General features: G+C 37.8%; 2 protein-coding genes across 3 annotated transcripts; one reads left to right on the top strand and one right to left on the bottom strand.

The window, feature by feature from the left end:
• The first annotated feature begins 233 nt into the window (after positions 1-233).
• On the top strand, positions 234-5,353 carry LOC134324254 (gamma-glutamylaminecyclotransferase B-like). The gene is made up of 2 exons (XM_063005977.1): positions 234-321; positions 4,578-5,353. The coding sequence occupies exon 2, from the start codon at positions 4,611-4,613 to the stop codon at positions 5,079-5,081; it is 471 nt and encodes a 156-aa protein (XP_062862047.1). The 5' UTR covers positions 234-321; positions 4,578-4,610; the 3' UTR covers positions 5,082-5,353.
• Positions 5,354-6,238: 885 nt separating this feature from the next.
• srpx (sushi-repeat containing protein X-linked) lies at positions 6,239-16,795 on the bottom strand. 2 transcript variants are annotated; one of them, XM_063005971.1, is made up of 10 exons: positions 16,712-16,795; positions 13,055-13,102; positions 12,626-12,817; positions 11,323-11,499; positions 11,106-11,232; positions 10,326-10,447; positions 9,570-9,749; positions 8,979-9,112; positions 8,773-8,894; positions 6,239-8,485 (listed from the first exon to the last, which is right to left on the bottom strand). In XM_063005971.1, exons 1-10 carry the CDS (start codon positions 16,776-16,778, stop codon positions 8,308-8,310), a joined length of 1,347 nt encoding a protein of 448 aa, XP_062862041.1. In that variant the 5' UTR covers positions 16,779-16,795; the 3' UTR covers positions 6,239-8,307. The 2 variants fall into 2 exon arrangements, with proteins under 2 accessions (XP_062862041.1, XP_062862043.1); XM_063005973.1 differs by lacking the exons at positions 13,055-13,102; positions 16,712-16,795 and having other exon boundaries at positions 11,331-11,499; positions 12,626-12,905.
• Positions 16,796-17,800: the final 1,005 nt, after the last annotated feature.

The raw sequence follows: 17,800 nt of genomic DNA, 5'->3' as shown, positions 1-17,800 counted from the left end.
AAATGTAAACAAAATGCTTTACCAAGAGTATAAATTATGATATAAAATTAAAACAAAGATCAGCATTAAAGATTTAAGAGCAACATACTGGTAGTTCTTTTGCCATTTATAGCTTTTTTCAAACGTCGGTGACACCTGAGATTTTGGGTTAGTTTCAGCTTCTAAAGCGAGGGTTTCAGACAGACTTTGGACTGGATGTTTTGCTGAATCTGGCAACCCTGATTCCTCCTCCTCCTCCCAAGTGCATGTGACGCATCTGCCTGACAGTAAACCCTACACTTGTAATTGAAGAGGAAGTGTGTGGGGCCGGCTGACGTTCAGGTATGGATTTTAGATTGTTTAAACAGTAAACACTGATTTTTAGTAATATCACACATACGATTTATTAATGTTGTCTAGATAACATTCGTGTTTATACTATAACTTTTTTAAGCAGTCAGACCACATTAGAAGATCTGCAGCCGGACTGCAGTAAATTTAACGAGGCTGAAGTTACTTATTCGCGGCTTCCGATTCGTTTGGTTACTTATTCGCAGCTTTTTATTTAGCGGCTGAAGTTGGTTCCTTATTCATAAAGGGAGCGTTCGCCATGGACATTTGCTGCACACTTTATATTTTACCGACATAAATCAACTAAATGAAGACATGAACATAATTGTTTTTGGCTGATTCTCATCGTGATATTGTCAATGTAAAAATGTGATTCAAATATAATAAAAATATTTACTTTGTAAAATATTTTTTCAATTCATTCTTTCAGGCTGCATTTCCACTGTAAGGAAAACCTATTTTTATTCAGAAGCATACTGGTGCCATAATTCATGTCGGGCCAGACAAATAACAAATCCATCATACAGAACTGGTCCCTCTTTGTAAGAAAAAGTTGATTTTAGACTGGCCCAAGTTCATTTTATACCTAAAATCTAACTGCCAACATGGCACACTCAGCAATGGTGCACATGAAAATTGATTCAAAGGGGCAATTTCAGAAGCATACTGGTGGCATAATTCAAGTCGGGCCAGACAAATAACAAATCCATCATACAGAACTGCTCCCTCTTTGTAAGAAAAAGTTGATTTTACAAAGTAAATATTTTAATTATATTTGAATCACATTTTTTCATTGACAATATCACGATGAGAATCGGCCAAAAAAATTATGTTCACGTCTTCATTTAGTTCAGGGGTCTCAAACTCAATTTATCTGGAGGCCGCTGGAGGTAGAGTCTAGGAGCGGCTGGGCCGCATCAAGTATTCCACAAAAAAAAGGGTTTCAGGTATTCCAAACAAAAGTACAACTTATCCAAACTTCTCAATCTTTATTAATAACAGTTCAGAACATGAACAATTCTTCAGAACATGAACAATTCTTCAGAACATAGGCTTCTTTTACCTACTCTTTGCTGCAAGAAACCTAAAGATCCAGCTCCCTTTAAAGATCCATTATTCCCAGAATTGTCTTACATCTTGAAGGTTTTCTTTGGGTCATTTAGTGAAAGTCACAACACCTGTAACCGTGACTTGTTTTGAGTTATGAGATCTGCAGTATGATGTTGTTTGGTATTTGTTGGTGATGAAAAGAAGGCTGCTCTATAGAATCCACAATTAACTTTAGTGGTTATACAGTTTGAAAATGTTTTATGGGATGGTCTGTACTAAAATAACACATTACATTCCTAAATGCTTTAAATGTTGTATCAACATGTTTTTTCTATTATATTTCAATTAAAAACAACTATTGTGAGATATATCCACTTGTCCTGTTTGCATTACACAGGAGAGACCCCCCCTGCTGTTAAGATTTTTTTTTTACTAACACAAGTAACGAAGTAACGTTTACTCTGAGTACGTTTTAAATTAGTTACTTTTTTACTTGAGTAGGTTTTTAGACTAGTAATTTTACTCGTATTTCAGTAAAAAATTATTTAAAGTAGTAGTACTTTTACCTGAGTACAATATTTTAGTACTCTTTCCACCTCTGCCCAATACCTGAGTGTTTGGGATATTATTCAGAAAGCCCTTTCTATATATTCTGAGAGGAATTTGGAAATTTTATCATTGTTCATAGCTTTTTTGAGCACTTTTTTGAGCTATGATAGCCTGCTTTCACCCTGTTCTTCAATGGTCAGGACCACCACAGAGCAGGTATTATTTACTGTAGGTGGTGGATCATTCTCAGCACTGCAGTGACATGGTGGTGAAGTGTTAGTGTGTGTTGTGCTGGTATGAGTGGATCAGACACAGCAGTGTCCACTCACTGTCCACTCTATTAGACACTCCTACCTAGTTGGTTCACCTTGTAGATGTAAAGTCAGAGACGATCGCTCATCTGTTGGTCATCTTCTAGACCTTCATCAGTGGTCAAAGGATGCTGCCCATGAGGCGCTGTTGGCTGGATATTTTTGGTTGGTGGACTATTCTCAGTCCAGAAGTGACAGTGAGGTGTTTAAAAACTCCAGCAGTGCTGCTGTGCCTTATCCACTCATACCAACACAACACACACTAACACACCACCACCATGTCAGTGTCACTGCAGTGCTGAGAATCATCCACCACCCGATAATACCTGCTCTGTGGTGGTCCTGTGGGGGTCCTAACCATTGAAGAACAGCATGGAAGGGGGCTAACAAAGCAAGCAGAGAAACAGATTTTTGAGCTATCATTATTAAATTTATCTCTCAGGTGTTTATACATTTCACATTCATAAATAAAGTGATCTAGATTTTATTCTTTTTGTTTACATCCTACACATCCTTCTGCTCTACCAAATCTCTCTGCCACTGAGCTAACTCTGGTGTCCATGTTACTTCACCTCTCTTAATTCTTAATATCAAGTGCATTCTCTGTTTTATATATTTTAAATTCTTGCTCTTTTTGATTAAATTGTTCTTGGTAAATTTGTTTTCTTTTGCGATCGCACCTTTCTGTCCTCTGTACCTTGCACTGGCTGACAGGATATATTTTCCTTCCACTTGGTGTCGCTCTGAATCACGTTTCAGCCCAGTGACGTTGCTAATACGTTAATAAGTGAAAAAATAATGAGCTGCGCAACGACTCTGCAAAATAGGTGCGTGTGAGAAAACCGCGCGGGCCGCACTAACAATGAACTTTGACGTTAAGTCGGGGGCCACAAAATATCGGCCTGCGGGCCGCGAGTTTGAGACCCCTGATTTAGTTGATTTATTTCGGTAAAATATAAAGTGTGCAGCAAATATCCATGGCGAACGCTCCCTTTATGAATAAGGAACCAACTTCAGCCGCTAAATAAGAAGCTGCGAATAAGTAATAATAATAATAATAATACATTTAATTTGTAATGCACTTTACATTTGTGTACAAATCTCAAAGTGCCACAAGATAAAAGACATCACTACAAATAATTAATAAATAAATAAATAAATAAAATAGCTGCAATCACTACATAAATTAAAAATTATTCATAGGTTCTGCTAAAAAGAAAGGTTTTGAGTCAAAAGTAACTAACTTCAGCCTCGTAGTAAATTTACTGTCTTATGTCAAATATTAAGCACCTCGTTCAAATCTCTGTTAGGTTCAATTTTCAGTTACATTTTCTTTTTAAGGACAAAATTTGCACATTATAATGCACAATTACTGTTTATTGGCTGTTTATATAATGTCATTTATATAATGTATTTATTTATTTATTTTGTAAATAATTGGAAAAGCAATTTAATGCAAATTATGTTTAGCAAAAAAATTTTGTTATAATTTTCTCTCTTGAGAAATTATTTAATTAGACATGACCAGTAGTGTATTTTTTTTAAAGATGCAAATGTTGTCCATTTTTGTAACCCATAACCGACTGTCATTAGTAGTGTCATTTACGTAGTTGAAACAAAACCAGCCACTTCATCTGTGTGTGTGTGTGTGTGTGTGTGTGTGTGTGTGTGTGTGTCTGTGTGTGTGTGTGTGTGTGTGTGTGTGAATGAGTATTTAGTTACTGTCTGAACAATTTTGAAATATGAATAAGATGAAAATAAAGTACCTGGTGCCAATCAGCTACACATTTTTTTAAAAATGTTTATCACTGTTAACAAACACTAAAAAGCTGAGGAAAGCTAGAAAAAAACAATATTTTAACCCAATGATGAGCACTATTTTTGTTTTTGTCATTTAGTACACAAATGCAATTTAAAAAAAAATAAAAATAGACAGCAATGATTTGCAAATCCTTTTTGACTTATTAATTAAAACAGTACAAAGACAATATAGTTATTGTTTAACCAACTTTTAAGAACACATTTCAAGAAGTTTGGACAGGGGCATTTTAGCATGTTCAAATCAGCTAATTATTGCTATGGCACTAACGCACTCTCATACCTTTAATGGTGCTGATTTATGATCTATCTTTGTTCATAGAAATATGAATCAAAATGTGTTATTTACATAATGTGATAATGTATAAAATCTGCAGTTATATCTAAAATCCATTTTATGTGTGAAATTTTTTTATCCTGTGCATTCTTCTCAAAAAATATAGGGCCCTTAAATACATTACTATTAGATCATTCAAAGGTTATTAGGCAAAATGCTGTCTTTTGTTTTTTTCCCAAAAGGACATAGTTAGCATTCTTCAACCAGCAGTTAAGATGATGCACATATTCGTATATGGCACTCTGAAACAGGGTCAGCCCAACCACTACAGGATGCTGGATGCCATGAATGGGAAGGCTGAGTTCCTCGGCCGTGCTCTGACCATTGACAAATACCCGCTGGTGATAGCAGGCGAGTATAACATTCCATTTCTTCTCAACCTGCCAGGAGAGGGCCAGCGTGTCCAGGGAGAAATCTACAGGGTGAATGACAAGATGCTTAAGTTCCTTGACTGGTTTGAAGACTGCCCAAAAATGTACCAGCGAACAGAGGTCCTGCTTGAAGTGGAGGATTGGGTTGGGGATGAAGAGAGAAAACCTAAGGACAGCAGCACCACTAAGGCCTTTATATACAGTACAACCACTTACAAGCCTGAATGGCTCCAAAATGCAACTTTCAGTAGCTATGATTCAAATGGTGATCACGGTCTGCAGTATGTGACTAGAGAGAGCAGAAACATTGATTGACATGTAATCAGGAGCAGTGCGTCCTTACATCTGTGACAAAAGTTTAAAAAAAAATGAGAATGAAAAAGAATTTTACTAATAAATTTCTAAACATTTTATGTTAGGCGCCCTAAAATTAATATATATTTTTTTTTACAAATAATTCTCACAACCTGCTATTTGTATCAGTTTAACTGGAAACTTTCATATTTAAATTGTATACTGTAGACTGAAGAATAAATAAACATAAATGTACTTAGTTAAACAAATAAAAAAATGAATTTTGGCAGTAATTGATTTTCACCTCAATTGTTTCATGCTTTGTAAACCCCTGTTGTTGGTTCCCATCTGGAGTAAAAACTGTGGGAAGCTTAGTATGGTGTCTGATTCGTTGTTTCGACCCCTGTAGGTTTAGGCTAGATAGATAGTTGGATGGATGGATGGTTAGACAGACAGTTAGTTAGTTAGTTAGATAGATAGATAGATAGACAGACAGATAGATAAATAGATAAGACAGACAGTTAGACAGACGTAGTTAGACAGACAGACAGTTAGATAGATAGATAGTTAGACAGACAGTTAGATAGATCGTTAAATAGACAGACAGATAATTAGATAGTTAAATAGATAGATGGATGGATGGACGGACGGAAGGACGGATGGATGGAATATTTATCCCGAGGGAAATTATTGAAAGTTATTTAGTTAGTTTTGATGAGCATGTTTATTTAGAGCTTGATATAAAACTGTTCACTACTCCACATTCTGAACACTAAACTCATTTTGCGCACTGAGTTGTTTATCTTACTACATTAATGCCATGTTTGTTAATATTCGACCTCCTTGTTGATGAGAAACTCTGTGATGTTTTACATTTGCGTAAGACGTTATTTTGTCGGTTGTTGGTTAACCATCGGCTTATTATGAGCGGTTACTAAAACGGGTAAAACTTGTTTCTTTGAGTGTTAGTTTAATGCTGAGTAGGGTTGCCAACTTTCAGAACTGGAAATAAGGAACACCCTGGGCTGGCGGGTTGGCAGAAGAAATAGGGTGGTGGGTGGGATGGCGGGTGTTTACCTGAGCGGGAGCGGGGTGTAGGCGGTTAGGGTTGCACCTATAAAAAATATGACAGGTCTTACACCCTCATAGGAACATTATCAAAATGTTTTATTTAGGCTGTTTAACATTTAGTATTTTCATTCTTTATAATAATGAATCAGAACCATATTTTAGGCAAAACAACATGCATAAAGAACATGTAACATCTTTTCTCAATAGTGCAAACAGCATTTTTACATCTTCCCCCATAGTGCCGGCCCTGCTTGTGTTACTTTAGTTTCGCCCTAAGCCGGATTCGAACCTAGGGCGGAAAAATATGCACGATGCGCTCTGCCCACTGCGCTACTCAAACAGTGGAGTAAAAAAAGTGAACAATACTTAAAATAATAACCAAACCTTTTCTAATTCCCATGGTAGCAGCAGTTTCCTTCTGTTTCATACACATCGTACGGAACAAAGCACGTCTTATATCAGTTCAATACGGAACACCACGTTTAGTTTCCAATGAGGAACGATTCTATATTTTACGGGACGGTTGGCAACCCTAGTGCTGAGTGTCATTAAATCTGAACAAGTTGAACAAGAACCGATTCGGTTCGTGAATCGATTGCCGGCGAAATTAAATAACCTGACAGTCGCTACAAATAACCGCGATCAAACATGGGGAAGCCTTTGTAATTCAGTCGGAATTATTAAACTTTTATTTATTTATAAACTTTATTTATTTTATTACTTAAATTACTACAGTATAATGTAATTTCATTTACATCCGGCTTATGTAATGTTGAATTTACCTGCAGTGCATTAGCGATGGGACCTGAGCTTTATTTTGAACTACTGTTAGTTATCCTGAGCACCCTCTGCTGGCAGGTGTAGTGGGTATCGCAGACCGATTCGCTCTGGCCCAATACCTCTGGGATCGAGAGTTTAAGTCCCAGTGGTGCTATTGGCTAGTTTGGCGTCTACACACAGACATGATTGGCTATGTCTGGGAAGGCGGGAATGACCGAGACCCTGCAATGGATTAGAGTCCAGTCCAGGATGTATAAATGCATTGCACAGTGATTCCAGGTGAACGGACAGTAAAAATAAAATTAAATAAAGTAAGTATTTTGTTCTGTTCAAAGTAAAATAAAGAATAATGTTAACAAAACAGTTCTGTCGGATTAAACTTATTTTAGAGAATATTAAGGGGTTTTATTTTTGCAAACAAGTTGGAACGGTCTCAGTTTTATGGCTTTAGTTTTTGCAAATACTGGTAATTTTATATAATATATAATAAACAATATAACAATACTGAGAGGAGCCCAACAACAGGCAGCATGGATTTCACATGTTGGAAACATTCTTTTAAGATTTTCATGTACATGAACCTTTTTGAAATGATTGCATTTTGTCACATGGTGCATTATCATTCTGATCATTTACATTATAAGAATACAAATTAAGGCCATAAATGAATGCACATGGTCAGCACTGAACTGTTGATACAAGGCGAGTTGGGTTAATGAGCTCCTTCTGTTGACATCAAATTCTGTCTGTGCCATTTTGCATGAGTGTTTTAGCAGATATATCAGATCACGTAATGTTTTTTTGACTTTTTACCAGTCCAGTTTTGGTAAAAGTTGTCCCAATGTAGCTTCTGATTTCTGTTCTTCGCAGTCAAAAATAAATTTCGATATGGTCTTCTGCTGTTGTCAGCTATTGTATTCTGAGACGCTTTTTCCCAGTTTCTTGAGGAAAAACCTGTGGCCCTTGGCTAATCAGTTAAAGCTGGTCAGGTGGATAATTGATCAGTGACATGTTCAGGGTGTATTATATTTTCAGGATAGAGTTTGGATTAAGATGAAGCTGCTACTGAAGATAAATGAGTGGTGCTTAAAATAGATGACATTTCAGAAAGTTTAGCTTGGTTATTTCTTAATCCATGAATAAATCAGTAAAGCAATTTACATTGAACCACCAGAATTAACATAAATATAGACTCAGGATACACAATATATAGCAAAAAATTACATACAGATACAAAATTACATACAGATAAAAAAATTACATACAGATACAAATGAAACTCACTCATGCATTGGTGTTTGTGTGTGTGTAGCAGCTCAGTCCTGCATCTCCCTGCAGATCAACTAGGTTTAAATCCAGGCTGAAACAGCAAGTTGTCTAACTGTAAATGGTGAATCTAGCAGCTATGTCCTGCCTCTTTCTGCAAAAGGGCCTCTTCAGTACGCAGAGGGAAGGTGTCAATGATGCTGAAGATCTCTGCTGCTGTGACTGGATATGTGTAACGCTGCTTGTCCACTCCGTGCTTGTCTACCAGAACCAGATTAAATGAGTTCTGAGGCAATTGCAGCAGCATTCTGTCCAACACATAGATACACATGAATTTTAACACAGACGATAAAAAATTACGTTATAAACAGTGGCACAAATGTACTGCCAATGCATTTAAAAAAACAATTAAGATTATATACACTTAGATTAAAATAGGTCACATGTGCACTTCGGGTGCACCCACCACTAGCAAGAGATTTAGGTTTGAGTTTCCATGGTGCCACCGGTTCAGATAACAGACACAACTGGCAGTGTCCAATAGAGGGAAGACCAAATGTAGAGGGTATCCAAATGCTGGGAGATTAAAGTGTACCTGAGTTGGAGGACCAGTCCTGGAGAGAGCATTCGATATCTGATGCGACCGATTTGAGCTGGATACGTTCCTACTAGTTCAATCACAGTCACATGTCTTAAGTCCAGTCCGCACTGTGCAGGCTAAAACACACACACACACACACACAGATTCATTAGAAATCAATCGATTTATTCAAAAAGAAGTGATAAGGAAACATTAATTACCTGCAAATTAGTCATTAGGAATCGATAGTAGTGATTGGCAGCTGTGGGAGTGGAGATTACAAGAAGGCGACGTTTCTCGTAGAACTGGTCCAACAGTTCAGCAGCAGAACGAACTCCAACATTAATGTTCATAGCTGAAAAATTTTCAACAGTATCCAGAGCTGTACCAAGAACAATGAAGTACCCACAGTGCAGTACCCACAACAGTACCCAGAATGCCTAGGGCAGTATCTGTCTATTTTTCAGAGTTTTGCTGATGACATGGCTAGATTTTTTTTGGAGTTCATAAAATGTTCATCACATCCTCACAGCTGTCATTACATTTATATTACATTTATATATCTGTGCTTCATCACAGTGAGTCAAGCAAGTCTTGTAGAAAGACTTCCAAGAAGTGTGAATGACAGTAAAGCTACAAAGTAATTTCAATATAAATGCCCATGGTTTTGGAGTAAAATGTCCAACAAACTCATGGTCAGGTGTCCCAATACTTTTGTCCATTAGGTGTACATGATTAGGTGAGTGTAAGTAGAGACAAGGTTTTACTCTCATCTAGTTTGTAATGTGTTCATGGATTTTGAGTCTACGTACGTGCACAGCTCGTTTCAAGGCCAGACCACTCCATGTTGAACTGACAAACTCGGGCAGCGCTGCCTCTTAGCTCATAGCCCCCCAGGCAGCGAAATTCACATGTTGCCCCGTAGTTATCACCTGCACTGTCACACTTCATCCAGCCATTTTCAGGAACTGAAAGTGGTGTGCAGCGCCGGACTGCAAAAACACAAACACATAAAAACTGTATTTAAAAAGTATAACATGCATATAAATAAAAATAACACAATGTGGGTCCTATTACATACTGCTATAGTGTGCTTTGGTTGAGTCTATACAAGTCTCTAAAACTACTGAAAAAATAAAACATGATCCTTTTAAATAATTTTCCATGAATTGGTGATTTTATCCTGGTCAGGCAAAGCAGCAATACCCTGGACAGGGTGCCAATCCATCACATCAAAACCTCCTGCCATCAGACTTAACCAATCACGTCTGTCAGCCAGCAGCACAGCTGAGATTCAAATCTGGTGGACTAGCAAAACAGACAGCTGTGCTACCCGAGTGCAGTGCAATTATTATGAGGTGGAACATTATCATGTCAGGTCAATGTCATCAGTACCTTTATTTATGTGTACAGTTGCTTATTTCCTTTCATTATGTAAGTATTTATTTTATATATGTACAAATATCAATGCAATTCATACATGTGACTTTCTGTTCAGTGTAGAGGTTACCAGTATGTCTATGAGTACATTTATAATAAACCTTTAATCATGTGCATATATTACTTACCTCTTACTTTAATGTTGAATTTACAGGTAGCCTTGTTCCCAGCCCGATCGAAAACAGTGTATGATTGTTTATGATTTCCCTCTGTAAAATAAGTACCTGGTGGTTTTCCTTTTAGAACCACACTAAACCAAAACAAACAGAAAATATATGACGGTATATAAAGCACAATCATCAAAAACAAAGACAACTATAAAACACTATAAAATATGTCTCCTGAACACAGTAGAGACTTGTAAAGTGCACTGATTGAGGCCCCATGGTGGATTGGTGTCCTGTCTAGAGTGTTATTGCATTAAATCCAGTGATTCTAGGGAAACCAGATGCACCACAAACGGTGTGGCAATCTCTACACACACTGAGGAAAACAACAGAAAAGCAGTACACAATGTATGGTGACTGTAGTACACAATTGTCAACATGGGAGCAAAACCCAAATCCCAGACATTTTGGGCAAATTAAGAATTCCAGTCAGGTTTTTATCATTTCCAGAAAAAGGACATGTCCAAGAACAAAAGAGGTTTGGTACCCAAGACATTAGTTTTGCACAGATTGTCCTCCCCTTAATGAGTTCTATACATGCATACTTACAGCCTAATTGTAGTTTCATACATGCACTAGCCTATTAGTGATATCCACATTGTAAACACATTGGGAAAAGAATGGTATGCTAGTTAGCCAGTGTGTTTGAATTTTCAGTATTACTAGCCAGCGATTTACAATCCTGACAGTTTGCAGGTATCTGCATGTTTTTATATTGAAGGCTCAGAGATAGGTACTGACTCTGTGAGTATGCCTTCTGCTGTGTCTTCACCCTCTGGTGTCTCCCAGGTGACTTTTGCAGTCAGTTGTCCGGGCTCAGCCATCTTTTCCTTCACATTTGGACATTTAATGACTGGAGGATCCACGTCTGTAAAGACAAGCAGTGTCCTATGAATCTGTTCTTCATGCTGATTGCTTGAGTTTTAATATATGTCTTCATGTCAATTATTTCTCATACCCACGCACACACTCTGGCCACCGCTCCATGACTTGCTGCTTTGGCAGGTGACACTGCGGTCTCCGCGGAGTGTGTATCCGGGCGAGCAGAAAAACTGGCAACGGGAGTTGAAGTAGGAGCCATCGGAACACTTGTATCCACCGTTAATGGGCATTTCCAGCTTTGGGCAGCGAACCTCTGCAAAACAGTTGGATCATCTCGGTTCAGTAAATATCCTCATGTTCAAATGGTCAGCATTAACATATTAATGAAACTTTTGGTAAATGTACATTGTGCTACTCTCTTGTTTTAGATGTACACTTTTTTTTCTGCACAACATTCTATAAGCCAATGACTTAAGACTGACACGTTTCAACAGCTTTTCATTTATGGCACATCTGTTTATGGTGGTTCTTGGAACACATTTGAGAAGCTAAATAAATGTTCTCACAGCATAAAATGACATTTTGGGTTTCTTCTTGATTTTAACAAGAGACTTCTATTCCAGGTACTTTTTAATGGGTGCAGTCAATCAGAAAAGTGATAAGCTCTTGTCAATTATAATCACTAACATGAAATTAGGAGTTACTATGGCCCTGGAACTTCAATGAACCACTGTAAGAGCCATTATTCCGTAATGAAGAAAACTGGAACTTTCCCAGGAATGGTCGGCCTACCAAAATGTCACCAAAAACGCACCAATCCTGGAGGTCACAAAAGAACCCTGAAGAACTACAGGACTCATTTGTCTCAGTTTTGGTCAATGTACTCGATTCCACAGTGAGACACTTGGCTAGACTGACATCCATGTGATGCACTGTGTGTTTACTTGTAATTCTTTTATCTTATACTGAAATGAATTGGATTGGAAGATTTGAAACATTTAAATGTAACACAAATGAGCAAAAAAGGAAAATCAGGATAGGGGCTGATACTTTTTCAAACCACTAAATATATAAAAGGAAAAACCACAGGTGTCTTAGTAAAATGCCGTTTAGTCATGCAAACGTTGAGAAGAACTGGGACAGAATCTCCAACAACGAACATCTCCAGGATAACAGCCTTTACAAAATAGAATCTCTTTACACAAGTTTAATTAATTAAACACAAAAATAGACATGTAATATAAATAAGATTCCTTGTTTACAACTGTTCGTGTTTTAAACCAGTTCAAGCCGACATTTATGACCCACGGCACTTGGGGAGCACTTGGTGCCATCTTGTGGTGGACGTTCTGCATGAACTTAGCCGTTGTGCCACACATAAAATATACTGTATGTTTGTACGTGTGTATACATATGAGTGTGTAGTATGTAAAGCTGACCTCTGCAGGTATATTTTCCTGACCACTGCTTGGTGACCATGCAGACGATCTCATTGCTGCCCTCCAGCTCGTAGCCTCTCTCACAGTGGATCTTACAGCGGCTTCCCAGCACGTTCTTATAACGCTCACCGCGTGGTGTCTGGCACCTTACATGACCGTGCTTCACTTTAGCTGGAGCACACCACGGCACACCTACACAAGAGAAATCATTTAGGTACATAGTCATGTACCAATTTACACCATAACCCATGGAGCCATGTGTTTTGTTACACACAAGCAAATGAACGCTGGACCATAATAAAAACAGGACTTACCTCAGCTTTCTGTTAGCCTGAAGAGTAGTCATAGATTAAAAACAAAAGTGAAGTAGCCAGAAAAGAAAAGTGAGGATTTGGAAACAGAGCAAAGAGACATTATGAGTGTGTTCACCTGTATGTCGTACATCCTCATCATCTGTGTAGGGCCAGTACCCAGACCCTGGAAAACAGGATAGCAACAGAAAGCCAGAAATAGTCTGAATTGCCACAGAATCGTAGAGATCACTAAAGTCTGCATGCAAACTGAATCTCTGATTTCTGCATTACGGCAATTCCTTTAAAGCTCAAACCAGGAACCGTTGCTCCTTGAAGATGGTTTTTTATCTTGCTGCAACACTAAAGAACAAGACTAAAACTACTAAAACATGCACTGTTTAGTATCTAGCAATAGCCAACCTCTGCTACAATATATGACCTAAAGTATTTGGACATTTAACCAACATCCCTTTTTAAAAAATAGTATTAAAATCGAGTGATCTCTATGTGATCTTTTAAACTACAACAACTGTCACTCTCCTGAGAAGGCTTCTCTCAAGACTTTGAAGTATGTCTGTGGGAATTTGTGCCCATTCAGTCAAAAGAGCATTTATATCGCTGGGAACTGATGTTGGTTAAGAAATCCTGAATTAATGTTCCTGTTCATTCCAAAGATATTCAGTGAGGCTGAGGTCAGGGCTCTTTGGAGGCCACCTAAGTAAACCAAGCTTTTCTTCATCCTTGCAGGGGCACATTTATGCTTTTAACATGAAATGACCTTGCCTAAACTGTTGCTGCAAAGTTGGAAGCAAATCATTTCCTTTACATAGTGTACTACAGTTTAAGTTAACATACAGTTTAAGTTTCTCAAATTTTTCCCATGGGGGTCAAAAAAGGAATCTTATACATCTGTAAGCAGCATGTAGGGGTTATATGTGGAAGTAATCCTCCTGTATAAATCAAATCTGTCTTCTCTAACCAAACCCAGCAAAGGACTAAAACATTTCAAGGGACTTCTCATTTCACTTCATTTTCATCAACTTTATCAACCGCTTTATTCTAGAAAGACTGGGCATGAGAAAGAAATAGGCTAAATAAGGTGCCAGTCTATCACAGTGCTTTAGGCTTCGGTCGCCCCCATCCCCACCCCAAACACACACTCTACCCACCCACACACACACTTAGACATAGCCAATCATGTATGTGTATCGTCATATCCATCAGCTCTAGCTTATTATTATTTTTAGGTATGCACTTACTTTATAGATAAGTTCAGACTGGCCAAGAATGACTAGAAATAGAAGCCTAGCACATTCATATTTTTAAGAGAAACGCATGCTGATAATAAAGAAAACATTCGAGGTACTCGATTACGTTTAACATGTAATTTTCTCTTCCATTTACAAAGTTCAGTATAAACAAAACTGCTGTCCAATAGAAACAGATTTCTGTGGCCCATACTGACCAAAGACTAAAGCAAACCATATTTTTACCATACTACATTACCCATGACCTGCTCCTGGCTCTTTACCATGAACAGAGTCCACTACAAGTCAAGCAATGATGCTCGTTTACACACATATGCCAAGGGCATTAGAGTCCTGGCAGTCTTTCTATTTATATTTCTGGATACATAAAGCTACTTCGATTTTTATTCTGTAGGTGGTAATAGAAAGTTAAACAATGTCAACTTTGCAGCATTGCCTCCTAATTTTTCATCAATTATACCTTTGATTATAGTTTCCATTTAATAAGTGCAAATTGGACTGGACCCATTAAAACAAACCTAGAACACTGGTCTCTTGCCAATGTGGGAAAGAAAACCCAAACTGTAACCTTACACAGAAAGAAAATTTGCATGACGGTCAGATGTGCAAGAACTACCAAAAATAGGTTTGCAATGAATTACTGTCCACTGTCCATTTTATGTATAAAGGATTGTACATGGTCAATTTCATAAATGCCCTTATTTGCTTTTCAGTAGTGCCAAATACTTAAAAAATCATGTATTTTCATGTATGTTATGCTGATTGTATGATTTGTAATCAAAAACATTGTATTAAATTTCAGAAAAATGCAACATGTTGGTCTCAGACTTTTGGCCAGCACTGTATGTTAAAAAGCTTTGGAAAATCCTGATGTTGTTATGAGCAACCATTGGCTAAAGCATGTATGAGTGTGTGTGCACGCTTGCATGTGCTGTGGTCCTTTTGGCAGATGAGTTGTTCTGTTGAGCTCAGCAAAAATTCACATATACACACACACACACACAATTTTTCCACTCACAGGAGACTTTACTGGAACAGTAATGTGTTTCCACTACCATCTATTTGAATTGCTATCGCACTATAGAGCATTATACATTAATTCAACAGCCTATGTTGGTTAAAACCACTTACACTCACTTCACTGTTGCTACTTTTCCAACAAAATCATAAAAAAAACCTTAAGTAACTTTGTCTTAAAAAGTTATAAATGCAATAATCATGGTTGTTATTGATGTTCTGTATAGTGTATCAGTGTGTATGACTGGAGCTGTGAAAAAACTGGACACAGTAAATAGTAAATCATAAGCAGACATGTTATTATGTTATCACAAGCCCCACAACATACACACACACATACATATCATGTCTAGGCTTCGTCATCCTGAATTCATTTCATCAACGTAAATTTCAGTCCAAGCCTTGGAGCATGTGCTCATGTTGCAACCTGTGTGATATCCATCACGTGTACTAATGTTTTGGCCAAGACAACACATACATTTCTAAGACAGTATTAAGTTCACATAAACTTGCAAAGAACACGCACATCAGTTCTTTAAGTTCTTCAGTTCTATTTAAAGGTTATTATGGGTCATTGGACATGCATTTGGTCAAAAACATACATTCAGCAATTTAATCTATTAGTATTTTTGGTGGTGCACCATGGCCTCATAATTTCCTTGTTAACAGTTTTTCCTTGTTAACATGATTGACTATAACTGGTGACTATAACTCTTTGCATTCATAGACATAAGGCTAGTTTGAATACATTCGTTTAAAATTGCAAAGAAAAATGGTCTTTGCCAAGGTCAGAAAGAAACATTATCTGTCTCTTTATGCCAAGGAGAAATGGTCAGATGTAATCCAGAAAGCACCAGAATCAGGTCTGCCTTAAATAGGAAGGTACTAAAACATTGGTGACACTGTCCACAGTCAAGCAAGCTTGACATCTCTATGGGTTTGGACAATTTGTTATTATTCATTCTTGTTTTATGCACATTATACTTAAAAATGTATCATACTATACATTTCAGTACCAGACTCTCAGAGAACTTTTTGTAGTGTGGGGTGTCAGCACTCAGCACTCAGGACTTTTATTAGGAATTAAAACTATTCCCTAGTGCACATCCAAAAAACCATGACAGATCATTTGTCCCCCCTGAAGCCTTTTTTCCTTTCATCTAACTTTATCTAAGATCAATTTTAGATGAATATCAATAACTTTAATAAACTTACACCACTGCACTTCTCTTAGAGCTGATCTCCTTCATGAATAGTCACACTGTACCCGTTCCTGTTATTAGTTGGCAGTGACCCCCCCCCCCCTCCAGCCCCCATTTCTGCCTCAACTGTCCACGTAAACACACACAAACCAGAAACTGCAAACTAAAAGCTTCTTACATTCCCATACAAACCAAACGAATCCAGTTCAGTGTTTAAATCTGCTCACTGCGCTTGAAACTGTGAATGATACAAATCCGACCGCCAAAATCTCACAACCGGACATGATGGAGCTTGACGTTTCTTACCGTCATACGCGACACAGAGAGTGAACTGCAGGAGTAGAAGCACACACACAAACTGCTTGGTGTCCATGTTTTAGTGTTCTGAAGCTGCCCGAGACCATAGACAGGATCCTAAAGACCCGCTGCATTCCTCCTCCTCCTCCTCCTCCTCTTTCCTCAAAAAAGCACCGCCTGAGCTGAGCCTCCTCCCCGAAACACGAGAGCTTTTCATCCCGCTCCCCTGAACCTACACCGCATGATAATGAGGTGTGTGAGCACCCCTGTAATTATTAGGGTTTAAGTATTTCCTAGAGTTAAAATAAATAGGTTTAAACTTTGTGGCAATATCTGGGGAAAAAAGTCTAAAACTCCTTATATACAAAATATAAAACTATACAAAATATTTAAGTGCTGTCTAAACTTTGGCATAAGTATCCAATAAATGGCTCATATTACCAGTTTATTAATTGGAAGGCTGTGGGTTTGAATCCCGGCACGGCAGAGCCTAAAAAATGCAAATGGACCAGTGTTGTAACTGGAATGTGATTCTTATTTTGCAAGCATGTATTATGTATGTGTGACCTTGTGTGCCAATTTATTAGGTACAGCTGCTCTATAGGTTCATTTGTTGCGGGTTTACAACCACTGCCTATATGCCATGTTCCCATGTACAATTAGCCAGCACCTCTCTACCAGTCCGTCAGTAGAAAGGAATCATCACAGGGTCATTGCTGACTGAATGTGGTTTGGGTACTATACCGGTACTGGTACAGAAGGTACACAGACTCGACAGTGGCATGGTAATGTGTGTGGTGCTGGTTGCTGAGATAAAGATTCTATGGTGGACCTTTTACAGTAAAGATTTCTGCACAAAAATTGGCTACAGTCAGTAAGTGTACCTATAAAAATGGCATAAATATGGTAGGTTAAGATCATAACATGACCAATAAGTATAAGGTATGAGTGTATGAATTGGTTATCGAGTGAGTATCAAGAATATAATTCACGTTTTCATGCATTCTTGCCTAATTATATTAGGGGTTGGCTGTGTGTATCTTAACTGACTACAGATTCCTGAACGAACAATCTAATGTTTGAGCATACTTGCCATTC

This window comes from Trichomycterus rosablanca, chromosome 12 (assembly GCF_030014385.1).
Source record: "Trichomycterus rosablanca isolate fTriRos1 chromosome 12, fTriRos1.hap1, whole genome shotgun sequence".
Classification (NCBI taxonomy): domain Eukaryota; kingdom Metazoa; phylum Chordata; class Actinopteri; order Siluriformes; family Trichomycteridae; genus Trichomycterus; species Trichomycterus rosablanca.
Note: the sequence above shows the minus strand (reverse complement) of the source record. Positions and strands in the feature narration are given on the sequence as shown.